The following is a 15,997-nucleotide window of genomic DNA, read 5'->3' as shown; positions in this document are numbered from 1 at the left end:
TGCTGTGGCAAGAGCATGGCAGAGAGGATAAAAACACCTCTTCCCCATCGGTGCTGGGAGGGTTGGTAACAGAAAATCCCCGCGGTCATCTGGCTCTTAACCCTGGAAGCCATCGGTCACTGCACAGCAGCGCCAGGGTCCCCCGCTGAAGTGGGAGCTGCACTGAAGAGGTTGCTCCGCTCGGCAGCGCTGCAGCAGGAGGAAGGAATTAGAAGTCCCTTGTGCATCTCATAGCCAGCATTGTTCTCGTGGAGTATTCCCTTGGATCGGTCCGGCTGATGGAGGCCACGGTCCCACAACAGAATCCAGCTGAGTGCAGGGGGAATGCAGCCATGGCAGGGGGAGGATTTCACAGGGGACAGCGATGGGGTGAGAAAAGGCACCAGTGATTCCCACACCCGGGTGCATGGAGCAGTGTGGGACGTTTTAAAGGCAGGAGGTCTCCAGAGGCTCTGCATTCAACCCTGAAACAAGCAACCTCAGTCAGTTGTGACTTACACGTATTTCTGGCTGAACACATCTCATGCAACCGTGGAATGGTTTGGGTTGGAAGGGACCTTAAAGCTCCTCCAGTTCCAACCCCCGTTCCAAACGCAAGACCCCCATGGCCTTGGGAAGACGCAACATTCTCCCCAGCACAATTACGGAGCAGAAACGGGTTTTAAGTCAAGAGGCTGACGGCAGCCCCCCGGCCTTTGATGCTAGAGGATCATGAGTAGCATTTATAACCGTACATCAGCCAGAAAGCATCACCAAGGGCACAGATGATGCCAGTGCCCTCTGACGGACACAGCAACACCTTTAGTGCCGCTCCTGCCCCCGCTCCGCCCCACACCGCCCGGCTCCCCACAGCCCCGAGCGGCGGCCGGACCTTCCCCCTCGGGACATCTGCCTTCCGATTGGCTGCTGGCGCTGCCTGTCACGGCTCGTCACCCTCCCTAACCAATGAGCGTGCAAAGAGCCGCGGCGGGGGCGGGGCTTGAAGGAGTCGGGGCCGGCGGTGGAGAGCGTCGGGCTGGTGTCGAGGGACAGGTAGGGCCGGGGCGGCTGCGGCGGGCGGCCTGAGGGGAGGCGCGGCCCGGCCCCTTCCATCCCACCCCATCCCCATCCCATCCCGGCCCCTTCCATCCCACCCCATCCCCATCCCATCCCGGCCCCTTCCATCCCACCCCATCCCATCCCATCCCGGCCCCTTCCATCCCACCCCATCCCACCCCATCCCACCCCACCCCATCCCACCCCATCCCATCCCACCCCATCCCGGCCCCTTCCATCCCACCCCATCCCATCCCACCCCATCCCGGCCCCTTCCATCCCACCCCATCCCACCCCACCCCATCCCATCCCACCCCACCCCATCCCATCCCACCCCCTTCCCATCCCACCCCATCCCATCCCATCTCCCCCATCCCACCCAATCCCACCCCACTCCACCCCATCCCACCCAATCCCACCCCACTCCACCCCATCCCACCCAATCCCACCCCACCCCATCCCCATCCCACCCAATCCCACCCCATCCCTTCCCATCCCGGCCCCTTCCATCCCACCCCACCCCATCCCCATCCCACCCTATCCCACCCCATCCCATCCCCATCCCACCCCATCCCACCCCATCCCCATCCCACCTCACCACACACCCACATCCCCACCCACCCCACCCCACCCCATCCCATCCCATCCCATCCCATCCCACCCCATCCCACCCCATCCCCATCCCACCCCTTCCCACCCCTTCCCTTCTTCCCCTTTTCCCTTCTTCCCCTTTTCCCTTCCCTGATGCGCTTCCCCCCAGCCCCGGGCTGTCTCTGTTGTGGACCACGGTGGTCGCTCGCTCGGTGGCGGCGGCGGCAGCGGCCTGGGGTAAGCGGGGGGCACCCCGGAAGGCCCGGCCCCTGGATGGGGTGGAGCTGGGATGTGGAAGCCTCGGCAGCGCTGAGCATCCGCTGTCCTTGGGCGGGCATGGAGGGGTCGCTGCCGGGGGGGGGGAAGCTCCGAGTGGGGCGGTTGGGTGTTGGGGCTGGGGAGAGCAGAGAGCCCGTGGTGGGCATGGGAGCATCATGGATAGAGGCTTGGAAGGGCTCCGGGTGAGGTAGGGACAGCCCAAGGGGAATGGCTTTAACCTGCCCGAGGGGAGACTGAGCTGAGCTCTTAGGCAGAAGCTCTTCCCTGTGAGGGTGCTGAGGCGCTGGCACAGGGTGCCCAGAGAAGCTGTGGCTGCCCCATCCCTGGCAGTGTTCAAGGCCAGGTTGGACACAGGGGCTTGGAGCAAGCTGCTCTAGTGGAAGGGGTCCCTGCCCATGGCAGGGGTTGGAGCTGGAGGAGCTTTAAGGTCCCTTCCAACACAAACCAGGCTGTGGGTCTGTGTTAAAGGTGAGGAGTTTATTGGGATGCTCCCAGGGAAAAGATGCAGATGTGCTATGGGCCACCTCGGTGGGGGGGCTCGTACCTGGAAGTACCGTGCTCCTTGGTCCCTCCAAGGCCATAACCACACACACGGTCCCTCTCCCCTGCTATCAGTCACGGTGCTGTTGGGTTTAGGTCCAGGTACAAATGCTTTTAGTCAGATGGCTGCTGGGAGATTGGCTGATTGTCTGGAAAACAAAGAGTTTTAAGGCATTTTTGCAAGCACCCCTTTGAACATACATTGTCAGTCATTGAAAGAATACCCATAAACAGCACTGTGTATGGCTGTTGATGTTTTACAGGTCATGATGGGTGGATTTGGAGTCATCCAACGTGTTTATCAACATGGTGCAATAGACTACATTTCCCCCTGCTTTTATTAAGAATTACGTCCCTGAGTTGTTTGGGTGACCTGAATTCACCTGAGCAGGCTAAAACCAGATACACACCTCATTGTTAACAACTCAAACAAGTAGTAATCCAAACCCACCTACAATGAGGAGTGTGCATGGTGCAGCCCAGCTATGTCACAGCATTTCTGATGGAGAGCTCCAACCCTGGTGTGCAAATAGTCTGCCAAGGGCAAGGTCCTGCACCTGGGTTGGAGCAAATCCCAGGTACAGCTACAGGTTGGGCAGAGAAGGGATTCAGAGCAGCCTGAGGAGGACTTGGGGGTGTTGGTCGATGAAAAAATGAACACGAGCTGGCTTCAGTGTGCGCTCACAGCCCAGAAACCAACCGTATCCTGGGCTGCATCAAAAGGAGCGTGACCAGCAGGTCATGGAGGTGATCCTGCCCCTCTACTCTGCTCTTGTGAGACCTCAGCTGGAGCATTGTGTGCAGTTCTGGTGTCCTCAACATAAAAAGGACATGGAGCTGTTGGAACAAGTCCAGAGGAGGCCACGAGGATGAGCAGGGGCTGGAGCACCTCCTGTATGGAGACAGGCTGAGGAAGTTGGGGCTGTTCAGCCTGGAGAAGAGAAGCTGCATGGAGACCTCAGAGCAGCTTCCAGTGTCTGAAGGGGGCTACAAGGATGCTGGGGAGGGACTCTTCATTAGATACTGCAGTGACAGGATAAGGGGTGACGGGTTCAAACTGAAACAGGGGAAGTTTAGATTGGATCTAAGGAGGAAGTTCTTTACTGTGAGGGTGCTGAGGCACTGAATGGGTTGCCCAGGGAGGTTGTGAATGCTCCATCCCTGGCAGTGTTCAAGGCCAGGTTGGACAGAGCCTTGGGTGCCATGGTTTAGTGTGAGGTGTCCCTGGCCATGGCAGGGGTGTTGGAACTGGATGATCTTCAGGTCCTTTCCAGCCCTAACTATTCTATGATCCTATGGTTCTGACTGGGGTGCAGAGGGTTAAGAAACCCTGTGATAAGCTGATACGGCTGGAATGCATTTTGATGGGGTTTGGCAGATCAGCTTGTTACAGGTGGCTGGTGTTTTGTCTAAAGAAGAAAGGGAACTTGGTGTTTCCAATCCATAATAATCATTTTTGATGTTGACAGGAGTATAGCAAACAGTGGTGGAATATTCCAGTGATGGAAACACTCATGGAATCATGCGAGCCAGTAGAAAATAGCCTGGAGTGAGCTGTGGGATTACCCGTGCCCTACAGAGCTGATTAATGAAGGTGTTTATTACCTTCCCTGAGTAAAGCTGTGATGAGTTGGCTTTTCAGCGCACCAGGATTGATGCCACCTTGGGGACAGCTGCCTTTTGTGCTGCCCTCATGCATGGGGCTGCAGCCTTGTGGAGACTAAGTCTGCTATTGTGGCAAAGGAAACGGGCTCATATTCCTTTGAATTCAGAACACACATCTCTGAACAGCCTTATCTGTGCATTTTGCATATGCAAAATACCACAATAGGGTGCTGGGGACTTGCAGAAGTCACTGTGTAAGGGGGTCAGCAGTACTTGCTGCAGGACTGCTGTAGTTGGGATGTGTGGCTCTAGAAGGTGGAAGCTTATTCAATGGGAGTGTTTCTTGGCATCTGTGTAAAGTGTTTCCGGGAGTTTTCTCACTGACATCATTGCCTTGATTCAGGGATATATTTCTACCTCCTAGGCAAAGGGGAGCACAAAAAGAAAGCTCCAGTTAACTCTTTACGGCTGCGTTCAGTTGAGATCCTCTGTCCTGGATGTGACTTTCTGTTTCCTCAGGCTTCCATGATGTTTGCCCAGTGCAGCCCCAGGTGTGCGAGCTCCGTGCTGCTGCTGGTGCTGCTCTGCTGCATACTTCCTCCTCCGGCGCTAGGCAGCAAGGTGAGTGACCTGCTTCAGACACACCCTGACCCGTGCAGGCAGTGCGACAGGAGCAAAAGCAGCGGAGAAGCAGCAGGGTTTCACAAAGACAGGGAGGGCTGAGGTGTGTTCTTGATGGCAGTGGCCTCTGCTGTGCCTTCTGCTGGGTTTTGGAGCTTGCACTTTATAATGTGTATGAAAAGTACTTGGTGCCTGGGCAGGCGGGTTAACTGTGGAGTTCTTGACGTGAAGGCAGCAGTGCAGGAAGAAGAGACGTGGTGTGAGGTCCTCTTGGAGAACGTTTTGCCTTCTCCCACCGGCCGGGTGCTGAGGGCACAGAAATGGCCCCGCACCTCACTGACACCACCTCCTCGTGTTGTGCAGAGCTCAGAGGACATCCGCTGCAAGTGCATCTGCCCCCCGTACCGGAACATCAGCGGGCACATTTACAACAAGAATGTGTCACAGAAGGACTGGTGAGTTGGTGTGGGTTCAGTCCATGAAAACCAATGCTCCCGAGTGTCCAGCTGGTGCTGGGGAAGTGATTCCCTGCCTTCTATTTGCAGGGGAAGCTGGTTTTGTTGGTAGGGGATGTTCAGCCCAGGCAAGGAGTGCTTTTTGAACAGAGACTGAGGAATCTGGGGGTGTGATTCCTTAAGGCACAGCTCTCAGCAGATACAGGGTGTACCCTCCTGTTCCTTTCACCAGGACCAGATCCCTGCAGAAGGCATTTGGACAGTCTGTGCCAGGAATTAGCTGAGCTGTGAAGGGAACTCAAACCCGGATCTGTGTTTTCAGCCTGATGGGAAAGCTGGGACACAGGCAAAGTCACCCCAGTGTGCTCCCCCAGAGCATTGCTTTCAGCTTGGCCTGCTGCTGATTTTGGGTTCTCTGTGTTGCAGCAACTGCCTGCATGTTGTGGAGCCAATGCCAGTGCCAGGGAATGATGTGGAGGCCTACTGCCTCCTGTGTGAGTGCAAGTACGAGGAGCGCAGCACCACCACCATCAAGGTAATCATGGCTCTGCTCCCTGTGGCTGGCTCCTTCTCCCTGCCATGCCACGCCAGCCCAGGCACAGCCACACTGGTGGGTGCCTGGAGAAGAGCCCAGGAAGGGGAAATAAAACCATGGTGGTAGTGCCAGGGGCACCATGTGCGAGCCAGGAGGGCTCCTGGCAGGGAGGAGCAGGCTGCACGGGAGCAAGGGTTTCTTGCTGAGGATGTGTGACAGTGACAAGCACCTCTGAGCAGGGGCACGTCCTGTTGGGCTCCTTTCACATGCAGCACGTGTCCTGAACTGGCACAGTGCAGGGAGGAGCAGCACATTGTGGCACTTGTGTCTCATCAGCACTTGCTGCAAATGCAGGGGACTTTCTAGTGAGCAAAATCAGAATGAGAGAGGAGACCCAGCATCCGAGGCAGCTGTGAAAGGAGCTTCTTGGCCTCTGTGCTGCTTCTCACCTACATACTGATTCTTTTCCTCTCTGCTGTCTTTGACTGCAGGTGATCATCATCATTTACTTGTCTGTGGTGGGAGCATTGCTGCTGTACATGGCTTTCCTTGTGCTGGTGGACCCTCTGATCCGGAAGCCAGATGCTTATACCCAGCCCCTGCACAATGAGGAGGAGAATGAGGTGAGGCTGTGCTGCTGGTGCATGTTTCTTGTGCTCCAGGCCCTTCACCAGCTCCATTGCCCTTCTCTGGCCCCACTCCAGCAACCTCCTGTGCTGGGACTGCCCATGCCTTGGTCTCCTTCATTGTTTCCTTCCCTTGCAGGATGCTCGCTCCTCGGCTGCAGCCCTCACCCCATCTGGGGCCAGAGCCAACACGGTGCTGGAGAGGGTGGAGGGGGCCCAGCAGCGCTGGAAGCGCCAAGTGCAGGAGCAGAGGAAGACAGTTTTTGACCGCCACAAGATGCTGAGCTAGATCTTTGCTGAGCACCACTCCCCAAGAGCCAGGGCTGTTCCGCTGTTCGAGACGGACAGCAGGTCATCCTCCAGGACCCTGTGGTGGTTGAAAGCTTTAACCCTCTCTGATTTACCATCTTCATGGAGAGCAACAGACCAAAATGGTTTTGTCCCTTTGCCCTTCACCCCTCAGCCCAGAGGCTCCTGACCCCTTGCCTGGCTGAGGTCTGTGCTCATCGTGGCTGCATGTACATGGTTGGATGCATAGGCTGACTCGAGCAGACACTGCAGCTCCAGTCTCCATCATCCCACCCCTGTGTTGGAGACAGAGGTCTCCATACAGTGTTGGAACCCAGCTGAGTCTTCCTGGGATAAAGATAGTGGGCTAATTTTTATGTGGGATAAGTTATGTGGCACTTCTCCAGGACAAAGAAGCCTCCTCCTCCTCTTCCAGTTTGCACCAGTGTTAACTGGGCGTCCTGGTGCTGAGATGAGTGTGTTGTACTGGAAGGAAGAGGAGGGGGTTCCCTGCCTGGGGTCAGCTGCTTACCCTGGTGTAAACAGAGGGCATTTCCACTCTCTTCAGTGGAGTGTGTCCAGATTTACACCAGCATAACTGAGACTGCAGCTTGCTTCTGCATAGGAGGTGATCACAGCACTGGTGAGTACCTTCACAAGAAAGAGACCAACAGGTAAAAGGTTGATTTACATGGTTTTTTTTTCCTGCTTTAGCAAGGGATAAAAACATACTGGGGAGAAGGCTTTTCATTGCACCCACACTGGTAACCCTTGATGCTCTCACAGCATGGTCAGGAGCACTCGTGTCCTGAGCAAAGTCTCTGCAGGAGCACTGTAAACACTCCTCTGGGTCTTGGGGCCCTGGGAAGGGAACACTTGTACTGCTCCAGGCACTCCCACAAGCTCTGAGTGGACCTGGGCTGTGTGGAAGAAACTGAAGTGATTCTGCCGTGTGTATATTGGTCCCACTGAGAACATTGACAATGTCAGGAAGGTGCTGGAGATCATCATGTAGCATCTCTGTATTAAATGCAGACAAAACTCTGTTACCTGGCTGGCTGGTTTTTCAGGGAAAGGTCCCATCCCAGCAGGGCTGGGGCTCCAGCACTGAGTGGCTGCTCCAGCTTCACATCATACTGGGGTCACGTTTTGCTTTACACGTCCTTGTTCCATGGGCTCAATGGTTGGACCTTTCTCTCCCTTAAGAAAGCCACATTTTCTCTGTCCTTCTTTCTCGGTGTGAATCCCTTGTGGACACAGGGTGGTTCCTGGTTTCCCTCCTCCAAGAGGGAAAAGTCTATTGGAAGGGTCTGAACAGCAGGACTGGGGCTGGATGGGAGCTGTTGTACTGGTGCGATGGGTCCATCTGGTGGCTGGTGCCCCCTGACCACCACTGGGACATGGGTGACCACCAGTGGCCGGGTTCTTGCCCTAGGCCCCTGATCCTGGAGGGTGAAGGGTTTGCTGAGCAGTATCCCTGAACCCCCCGGGAACAGCTGGAAAATGGGATAAGAGAGGAAAAGCTGCAGGTGGTTGGTGGGGTAGAAAACTCAGGTGGGGAGGGGATGGTGTGGAGAGGCTGCAGGAGGTGCCACTGCCTGGTTAGCTGTGGCTTCTTCATCAGATGATTGCCTTTGTCCCCTACCCCATCCTTCCTCATGGAGCTCCTGCTCCCCTCACCCTGCACCCAGGCTCAGCCTGGGGGCCCTGCTCCTGCTCCCATCCCACATCCCTCCGGACACAGGCGCCAGCAGGAGCCAATAATTTAATTCCTCATCCAAAAAAAAGGGAGCAGGGAAACCAAGGAACCTCTGAGTACAAACTGCACCAACGTTTGTAACCTGCCTCCTCCACGGTCAGCTGCCCGCCGCGGTCCAGATCTCGATGCTCTGGATGATGAGCCACTCGCTCTGGTCCCGGGTCACCCGGATCCTAACACACTCCACAGGCCCTGGGACGCCCTTCTCCAGCCCCCGCCGCTCACAGCTCCCCTTCTCGAAGATGCCCACCATGGTGTAGGCAGAGCAGTCCCGGCCATCGTCGCGGCGCCGCCGGCCCAGCTCCAGCACCCCGGCGCGCAGGATGTCCCCCCGGCGCTCGGCAGAGCCGGTGCGCACCCGGACACGGGTGACACGGACCGGCTGCTGGAACACGATGGAGAAGGTGCTGCCGGCTGCTGGGTCCTTCCCCCAGAAGTACCCCTCGGCGGTGCTGTAGGCCTTGAGGGGCTCGTAGTTCTCAAAGACAGACATGGTGGTGAACAAGGCCGCTGGAGGGTTGTCCGGCAGGTCCATGGCATCAGCCTGGAAGTCATCGTCCTCCAGCCTGTTGACGGTGCCCTGGAAGGAGGAGTAGAGGCCCATATGTTGGAAGAGGGAGGGCTTGAAGCGGATAGCATCCTTCTGGGTGAGCAGGAGGCGGAAGTGCACCAGCAGCCAGTCACAGGGCATCTCCTGGTAGAAGAGGAGGAGGAAGCGAGCCAGGCGAGGAAGGTCACTGGAGCGGTAGAGCTTCCCGATGTAGCCCAGCTTGGAGAACTCCAGCGTGGCCCAGTTGGAGCCCTCCTGGGAAGCCAGAGCCTTGCGGATGGCCATCAGGAAGGACTTGGCGCACCACACATCATCCTCGATCATCAGGTAGTAGGAGGAGAGGTTGGCGGCGAAGGCGAGCAGGAAAGCGTAGTCCACGTTCTGCTTGGACCTGAACCTCACCCGCTCCTCCGGGTCATTGAAGTTCCTCTTGAGGCCCTCCAGGGTGGGGTAGAACTCGTGGGGAGCGTGGATGAGCAGGAGCCGGCCCAGGAGGATGTGCTGAGCAAACCTGGTGGCGATGTTGGCGGCCACACGCACGTTCCACGTGGGGTCGGCGTCAGCCAAGTGCACCACCACCACCATCTCCTGCAGCTCCTCCTCTGTCGACTGCTTGAAGAGGGACTGGAGCGTGGCCGGGAGGTAGTAGCCACGCGGCCGCTGCACCGATGCCAATCCCACCGCCAGGAATTCTGCAAGGCAAAGGAAGGGCTTTGGCAGGCTGGGGATGGACCTGGGATGTGCCACGGCGAGGGGGCTCCAAAAAGCCCTCTCCATGCCCAACCCACAATGGCCCCAGGTCAAGGCTGGTAGGTCCTTTCTGAAGCTGAAGCCTCCAGCATCTTGGGAGGCACCCAAATGGCAGGGAGGGCACAGGATGAGAAACCAGGGCTCCTCTGAAGAGGAAATATTTGGGGGAAAACACCTTTACAAAAGGCAAAGGTGGGGAGGAGCAGAGGCAGCGTGCGGGGAGGGATGGCTTCGTGGAACGGCTGCACATCCCTACCCAACTCCAAAACTCATGGATACGGCCTCACCAGGATGAGATCACCCCTTCCCTCCCCACAGCTTCCCTGCAGCTCCTCTGTGCAGCCCCTGGCCCATACTGGGCCTCTGGGTTCAGCCCAGGCTCATGTGGGTCTGCCCCAAGGTGTCTGCATGGGAAATGCTTCTCATGCACCAAAGAGCTCGATCAACATCTCCCACACTGCATGATTATCCCCACGGTTCAGTCCCACCACCTCCACCTTCCTGACTGGAGCTCAGCCCAGGGAGAGGGGATCTCAGCCACTGTCCCAGCAGAGACCTGGGAAATGCAAACGCCTGCAGTCACCCCAGCCCCAATGTGCAGGAGCAGGGGCCATGCTTGGAGCACACGGACCTTCCTCTGCCCCTCCGTCTTGACAAAGAGAGCAGCAAAGGTTGGCTGGGGAGGTATGGGCAGGTGTGCCCCCTCCAAACAGGCTGGAGCAGGGCCGCCCCTGCCCAGCGGCAGCAGCGATGGGGCAGGTCCGTGCTGGGGGTCCCGGGGACACTCACTTTTGTGGGGTGACAGGGAGCCAGCCAGGAGGTGGTAGGAGACGTTGTGGAGTGCAGAGAGGCCGCCCGTGTCCCTGAGGATGCGCTGGGCTCCTTCCGGCTGCAGCAGCTGCAGGACCGCGTCTGGGGCCAAGGCCCCGAGCTCCACCTGGGTGGGAGCCGCAGGCAGCCAGGTCAGAGCCCAGAGTACCACAGACACCCGTGAGCACGGGGCAGTGACAACAGGGGAGCCCCTGTCCTGCCCTGAGCAACACCAGGGAGAGGAGAAGGCAGAGCTGGGGTGGGGTTGATGGGGTGCAAAGCAGGGAGCAGAGGTTGGGGTCCGTGTGGGGCAGGCGGGGATGGAGGATGCGGCCGTGGGACATCACTGGTGTGGGACTCACCTCTGGGGGATCCTGTTCCTGCCGGCTGCCCCCGTAGAGGAAGAGGAGGAGGAGGAAGGAGGCTGCGAGCGCAGCCGAGAGGGAGCGCTTCAGGGAGCATCGCATAGCACCGGACACACCGAGACCTGCGCGAGGAAAGGGCGCATCAGGCCAGGGCTCATGGGGCAGGGGGACAGCTCCTGGGTGCACCCCAGGGGTGATCCCAGCGGCAGCCATAGGGCACAGTTGGTACCGTCCTGCACCATCCCTGCTGAGCGGGCAGTGGGGGGGGGAACACACCCCAACACAGCCAGGTACAAAACGCACCCCGCAGCACCCACACAGCACCCGGAGCTGGAGGCAAGGGAAACGCAGGCACCGCACACAGCGGGGAAGGGTTTTGGGGTCAGGGCGGCCCTCGGGAGCGCTCACCGAGACCTCGGGACCTGGCACGGAGCCCTGGGAAAGGCTCTTCCTGCAGCGCAAGGACAAAGCAGCTCCCGCAGCCCCCCCTGCTGCCCCCTTGTCCTGGCTGGGCAAGGAACCCGTCCCCACCGTGGGGGAGCCGCCTTCAAGGAAGCCACACAGCCCTTGAGGTGTTTTGCCCTGCAGCAGGGGCTTGGCTCCTGTGCTCGCCTGGGGTTTTTCCATTATAAATATGAGCTGGAAGAGGAGGAACTGGAGACGGAGTGAGCAGGGCAACCCCAGCTGGGTGCTCAGAGCACATCAGCCTGTCAGGTCCAAGTACCTTTGAGTGCAAACGTGGAGGAAAAGTCCTTCCAAGCCATGCCATAAACCATGGGGAAAGCTCTCCTGAACCAGGGCTGGGCTTCACCCAGGGCCGCTCCTCACATCATGCAATCCCAGAGCAATTTTATGTTGGAAGGGACCTTAAAGCTCCTCCAGCTCCAACCCCTGCCACGGGCAGGGACCCCTTCCATAGAGCAGCTTGCTCCAAGCCCCTGTGTCCAACCTGCCCTTGAACACTGCCAGGGATGGGGCAGCCACAGCTTCTCTGGGCACCCTGTGCCAGCGCCTCAGCACCCTCCCAGGGAAGAGCTTCTGCCTCAGAGCTCATCTCAGTCTCCCCTCTGGCAGGTTAAAGCCATTCCCCTTGGCCTGTCCCTACAGGCCCATAGAGAAACAAAGCAGCGCAGTCAGTTGGGCACAACCAGGGGCCACAGCCCCATCCCTGGGCTGCAGCATCCATGTCCTTGCTCCTGCCCCAGCACCTCACGCACCTTCCCCACAGCTCCACACCTCAGTGGGGCTGTTCCCCCTGCTTCTGGGGGACATGGTGCTGGTGGACAAGAGCTGCCGAGAGCCCCCCAGTCAAACTCCTCCAGTTCAGTGGGAGACTCCCGGCCTCACAGTGCTGTGTGACGCAGTGGCTGTGATTCAGTCCAGCAGCGAGGGGAAGGGGAAGGAGTAAATACACAACCTCGGTCCCACGAGGCCTGAGAAAGGGCCGGATGCTCCCTGTGTACAGGCGGCTCCAGCTGCTTCCTCCAGCACTGGGCAGAGCAGGGCTCTCGCATGGGGAGGAGGGGAACAACCAGCGCTCAGTGTCCCGCTGCCAAAGCACCTTTTCCATGCTGGAGGAAACAGGCACGGGAGAAGGTTGTGCATCACAACCAGATCACCCGCACCCGGGGGCAGGATGTAACCCAGCACCAGACACCACAGCTGGCTGGAGCCTGATGGGCACCACATCGCGTTGCTCACCCACGGCTCCACAGGGAGGAAGGAGGGGGAAAAGCCCCATCTCAGTAGCGCAGGGCTCCAAAGCTTTTAGGTCAACCCAGGTCTCCTCCAGCCCCGCAGCACAGGGTGGGCTCTGCTTGGACACTCGGCTGTGAGCCGGTCCCGGAGCTGACAGCGTGGGGACCCCCAGCCCCGCAGCCCTCCCGGGGCAGCCCCATCCCAGCGCCTCTCCGGGTCCCGTCCCTCCCGCACCCCCCCGGGGCAGCGCAGACTCACGGGGTGCGCGGCCACGCTCCGGCTCCTCGCTCGGCAAAGCCCCACCCCGGGCCCTCGCCGGCCTCCCGCAGAGGAGGAGCGTCCGGAGCGGCCGCTGCCCCGCGCAGGGATGGGGGGGACCCGGGTGCGATGGGGCCAAGGGTCCCGGGCCCCGCTGCGGGAGGGATGGGGCAGCCTCAGCCTCCCCCTGCGACGGCACCGGCTGTACCCAGCCACCCGCTGCCAGCATCAGAACCCCCCCAGGGTCCGGTGGAAACCTGCCCCTTGGGCGGCACCGGGGTGGGAACACGCCGGGAGCCCGGTGACAAGGAGCTGTGGGGTCTTTCTGCCCCCATCTCCTTTCCAGCCCTTGTGCTGAGGTGACAGGAGCAGAGAACTGCAGCCCCCAGAGCTGGCAGCATCCCTCATGGGGACCTGGGCATCCCAGCTCCTCGCTGGAGCATCGGGCATCGCAGCCCTGGCTGAGGACAGAGCCCCTTCCAGCTCCACCAGCCAATGTGAGCCCTTCCCATGGCCGTTTGTCCCCCGCTCCTCCACCCTCCAAGCCTCATTTCTCTCAATCACTTCCCTCCTCTGGACCCGCAGTGGGAACACAGCCCTGGAGCACCCATGAGTCAGTTACCCACCAGCTCCTCCGCTCCCTCCAACACAACTCACCCACAGCATCCAGAGAGGAAAACCTTTCCCTTGCCTCCACCCCATCCTCCCCGTTTACCCACACGGAGTGTGGAGCCCGTTCCCTGGCCTGGAGCTCTCCTACCTTCAGAAGGGCCCCAGTGTCTCTTCCCAGGCTTTGTCTTCTACCCTGGGACACCCTCCAGCCCCGGCTGCTCGCTGTGGGCTCAGATGGAACTGCCCGGCTCAAACAAACCTGCAAGGACAAAGGTGGCTGCAGAGAGATAAGGTACAACAGGAAGCAGGTAATGGCGTTGGGAAGGAGAGGGAAAGGCATCCGCAGGCTCCCAGATCCACTGGCTTTCCCTGTTCTCACGGTGCTTGATGTTTAAATCCTTAAATTCCCAGCACGGGATGCCGGTGGCTCTGTGCCCGTGGGGTCCCGGGAGCTCAATGGGGACACCAAGGCCTGTATCTGCACCCAGACAAGGGCTGAGTGACACCAGGACAACCAAGGGAGTTGGGAAACACCCCAGCAGTGACTGCACATGGCAAGGATGGGATGTGGGGCTCAGGGAGGGATGTGACAAGGACCGGCAGCAGCTGCAGGAACCAGGGCTCAGTGCTTCCCACCCATGCAGGAAGGAAGGGGAGGGTTGGAGCCACGGTGCCCAACGCAGCCTGGGGTCCCCATGGGACCTATGGGCGCAGCTGGCAGCCCCGCTGCAGACCCTGCCCTTTGGGGAGCACACCCCACTGACACGAGGTACAGCAGAATCCCCCTGGGGTCCTCATGGGCCATCTCAAGACAGGATTTGCCCCTCTCCAGGCACATGAGGCTCTCCACAAACCTGCCCATAGTGAGAAAGGAATCCACAGCCACGACACAGCCCCTTTTGCCTACCACGATGGGGTCTTGGGTCCCCCCATCTGGGGCTGGAGTGAGCACTGGGGTGGGACAAGGGAATCACAGCAGGTACCAACCACCTTACCCACAGCCCTGCCCTACACTGGATCCCTAGCAAGGAGAGGGGCAGGGGGAGGCTGGGGATCCAAGCTTCCATGATTCCCCTGGGGAAACCGGAGAGCTGGGCCGGATCTGCTTACAGCCCTTCCATTATTCAGGAGCCTGAGCAGGACAAAGCAGAAGTAAACCAGGGCCCCACACAGCAGGGAGAGCAGCACGGCTCCATTTCCACACCACGAGGACCCTTTTGAGTTGCATCCTATGGGAAAGAGTGATTGTGATACAGCAAAGAGCAGCAGCTCCTGCCTGGAGCCCTGGCAGGGACCATGGAGAGCAGTTGCACCAGAGCCTCACTGCACCCCAGCCCTGGGGAACACTGAACAGCCTGGAAGAGAGCCTGGGCTTGGGGAACAGAGGGTGGGACCCCCTGCTTGGGCTGAGCTCCAGCCAGGAGTCACCCACATCAGTGAGCAAACCTCAACGTGGGGTTCCCATGCTCCAGGGAAGGGAGGAAGGGGAAACATGATGCCCTGCAGCAAGCAGAGCCCAACCTCTGCAGCATCCCTGCCGCCTCGCTGGCCTCCTCACATGGACCACAGGAGCTCCCAATCCCTGCCTGTGCTCGGCACGCCTCCAGCTCCAGGGCCATCACAAGGTTTGCTGCTTGCAAAGAAAAAGGTCACATCATCATTCTTCATTTTATACATTTCAGGCTGGAGAAAGGCTTCAGGGCAGAGGCACCTCTGTAGCTAAATGGCCTTAATCGAACCCAGCAGGAAACATCCCACTCACCAGCTTCCTGCTCCACTTGCACCACCCAGACCTGCCCAGGGAGTGGTGGGGCTGGGAGCCACCAGCCACCATATGGAGCTGGTGCTGCTGGAGCACCTCTGCCCCAGAGCATGGGGCACATCCTGGCCATGCCCTAGGCCTGATGTGAACATTCCTGCTCTCACACATCTCACAAACGCACAGCCCCAGGATTTGCTCTGGATTTCTTCACCAGAGCAAGAGCAAGGCACAGGGCAGAGCTGATGGCCACCAGCCTGCTCCATCCTCCTGCTCAGCCCTGGCTGGGAGGCAAACACCTCTGCCTTCACCCTCTGTACCCAGGGAAGCAAACAGCTCTGCCTTCACCCTCTGTACCCATGTCTTGCGCACAGCCCAAGCAGTGATCACCAGGCACATGGTGCTCATCTTCCTGCAAAACAGGTTTCAGGGTCTGTAGAGGAAAACACCTTCAAAGGCACTTTAAAGCACCTTGGATTCTGCAGGAAACAGGCTCTGATTGACAGACACCTCCCCAGGAGAGCCTACACCACCCAAAAAGAGCCCCCGGGGCCAAGACAACAGGCAACTGTGCAGCTGATGCTGCTTCACCCACTAAGCAGCAGTGGAGAAACTCCACCCTGTGAGCCCTGAGCACTTGTCACAAAGCTCAGCAGTATTTAACCCCACCACAGGAACATGACTGTTACTCACCCCGTGCTCTGGAGCAGCTTCCTCCCACGCAGCACCCACATGGAGCACCTCAGCTGCAGCCTCCACGCAGCTCCAGCACTAACCTGCTGCCCTTCCTCTCCTGTACCACAAAGGCAAGCACAGCTCAGGCCAGGCTCTTGCTATCATGGGAACCAGCTTTGTTATCAG

At 59.0% G+C, this 15,997-nt stretch overlaps 2 protein-coding genes across 6 annotated transcripts; one reads left to right on the top strand and one right to left on the bottom strand.

The window, feature by feature from the left end:
• Positions 1 to 968: 968 nt before the first annotated feature.
• Positions 969 to 7,620, top strand: TMEM9 (transmembrane protein 9). 2 transcript variants are annotated; one of them, XM_062624919.1, is made up of 6 exons: positions 969 to 1,032; positions 4,570 to 4,671; positions 5,035 to 5,126; positions 5,553 to 5,661; positions 6,153 to 6,284; positions 6,427 to 7,620. In XM_062624919.1, exons 2-6 carry the CDS (start codon positions 4,576 to 4,578, stop codon positions 6,574 to 6,576), a joined length of 579 nt encoding a protein of 192 aa, XP_062480903.1. In that variant the 5' UTR covers positions 969 to 1,032; positions 4,570 to 4,575; the 3' UTR covers positions 6,577 to 7,620. The 2 variants fall into 2 exon arrangements, with proteins under 2 accessions (XP_062480903.1, XP_062480904.1); XM_062624920.1 differs by lacking the exon at positions 969 to 1,032 and adding an exon at positions 1,847 to 1,863.
• Positions 7,621 to 8,322: 702 nt separating this feature from the next.
• On the bottom strand, positions 8,323 to 15,455 carry LOC134166850 (alpha-1,6-mannosyl-glycoprotein 4-beta-N-acetylglucosaminyltransferase-like). Of its 4 annotated transcripts, none has more exons than XM_062624900.1 (5): positions 14,899 to 15,455; positions 13,526 to 13,654; positions 10,807 to 10,931; positions 10,424 to 10,571; positions 8,323 to 9,576 (listed from the first exon to the last, which is right to left on the bottom strand). In XM_062624900.1, exons 3-5 carry the CDS (start codon positions 10,909 to 10,911, stop codon positions 8,432 to 8,434), a joined length of 1,398 nt encoding a protein of 465 aa, XP_062480884.1. In that variant the 5' UTR covers positions 10,912 to 10,931; positions 13,526 to 13,654; positions 14,899 to 15,455; the 3' UTR covers positions 8,323 to 8,431. The 4 variants fall into 4 exon arrangements, with proteins under 4 accessions (XP_062480884.1, XP_062480885.1, XP_062480883.1 ...); XM_062624901.1 differs by having other exon boundaries at positions 13,526 to 13,636; XM_062624899.1 differs by having other exon boundaries at positions 13,526 to 15,455.
• Positions 15,456 to 15,997: the final 542 nt, after the last annotated feature.

This window comes from Pezoporus occidentalis, unplaced genomic scaffold (genome assembly GCF_034315485.1).
Source record: "Pezoporus occidentalis ecotype Australia unplaced genomic scaffold, CSIRO_AGI_Poc_V1 ctg274, whole genome shotgun sequence".
In the NCBI taxonomy this organism is placed as follows: Eukaryota; Metazoa; Chordata; class Aves; order Psittaciformes; family Psittacidae; genus Pezoporus; species Pezoporus occidentalis.
The sequence above is the reverse complement of the archived record's forward strand: the minus strand, read 5'-3'. Positions and strand labels throughout refer to the sequence as shown.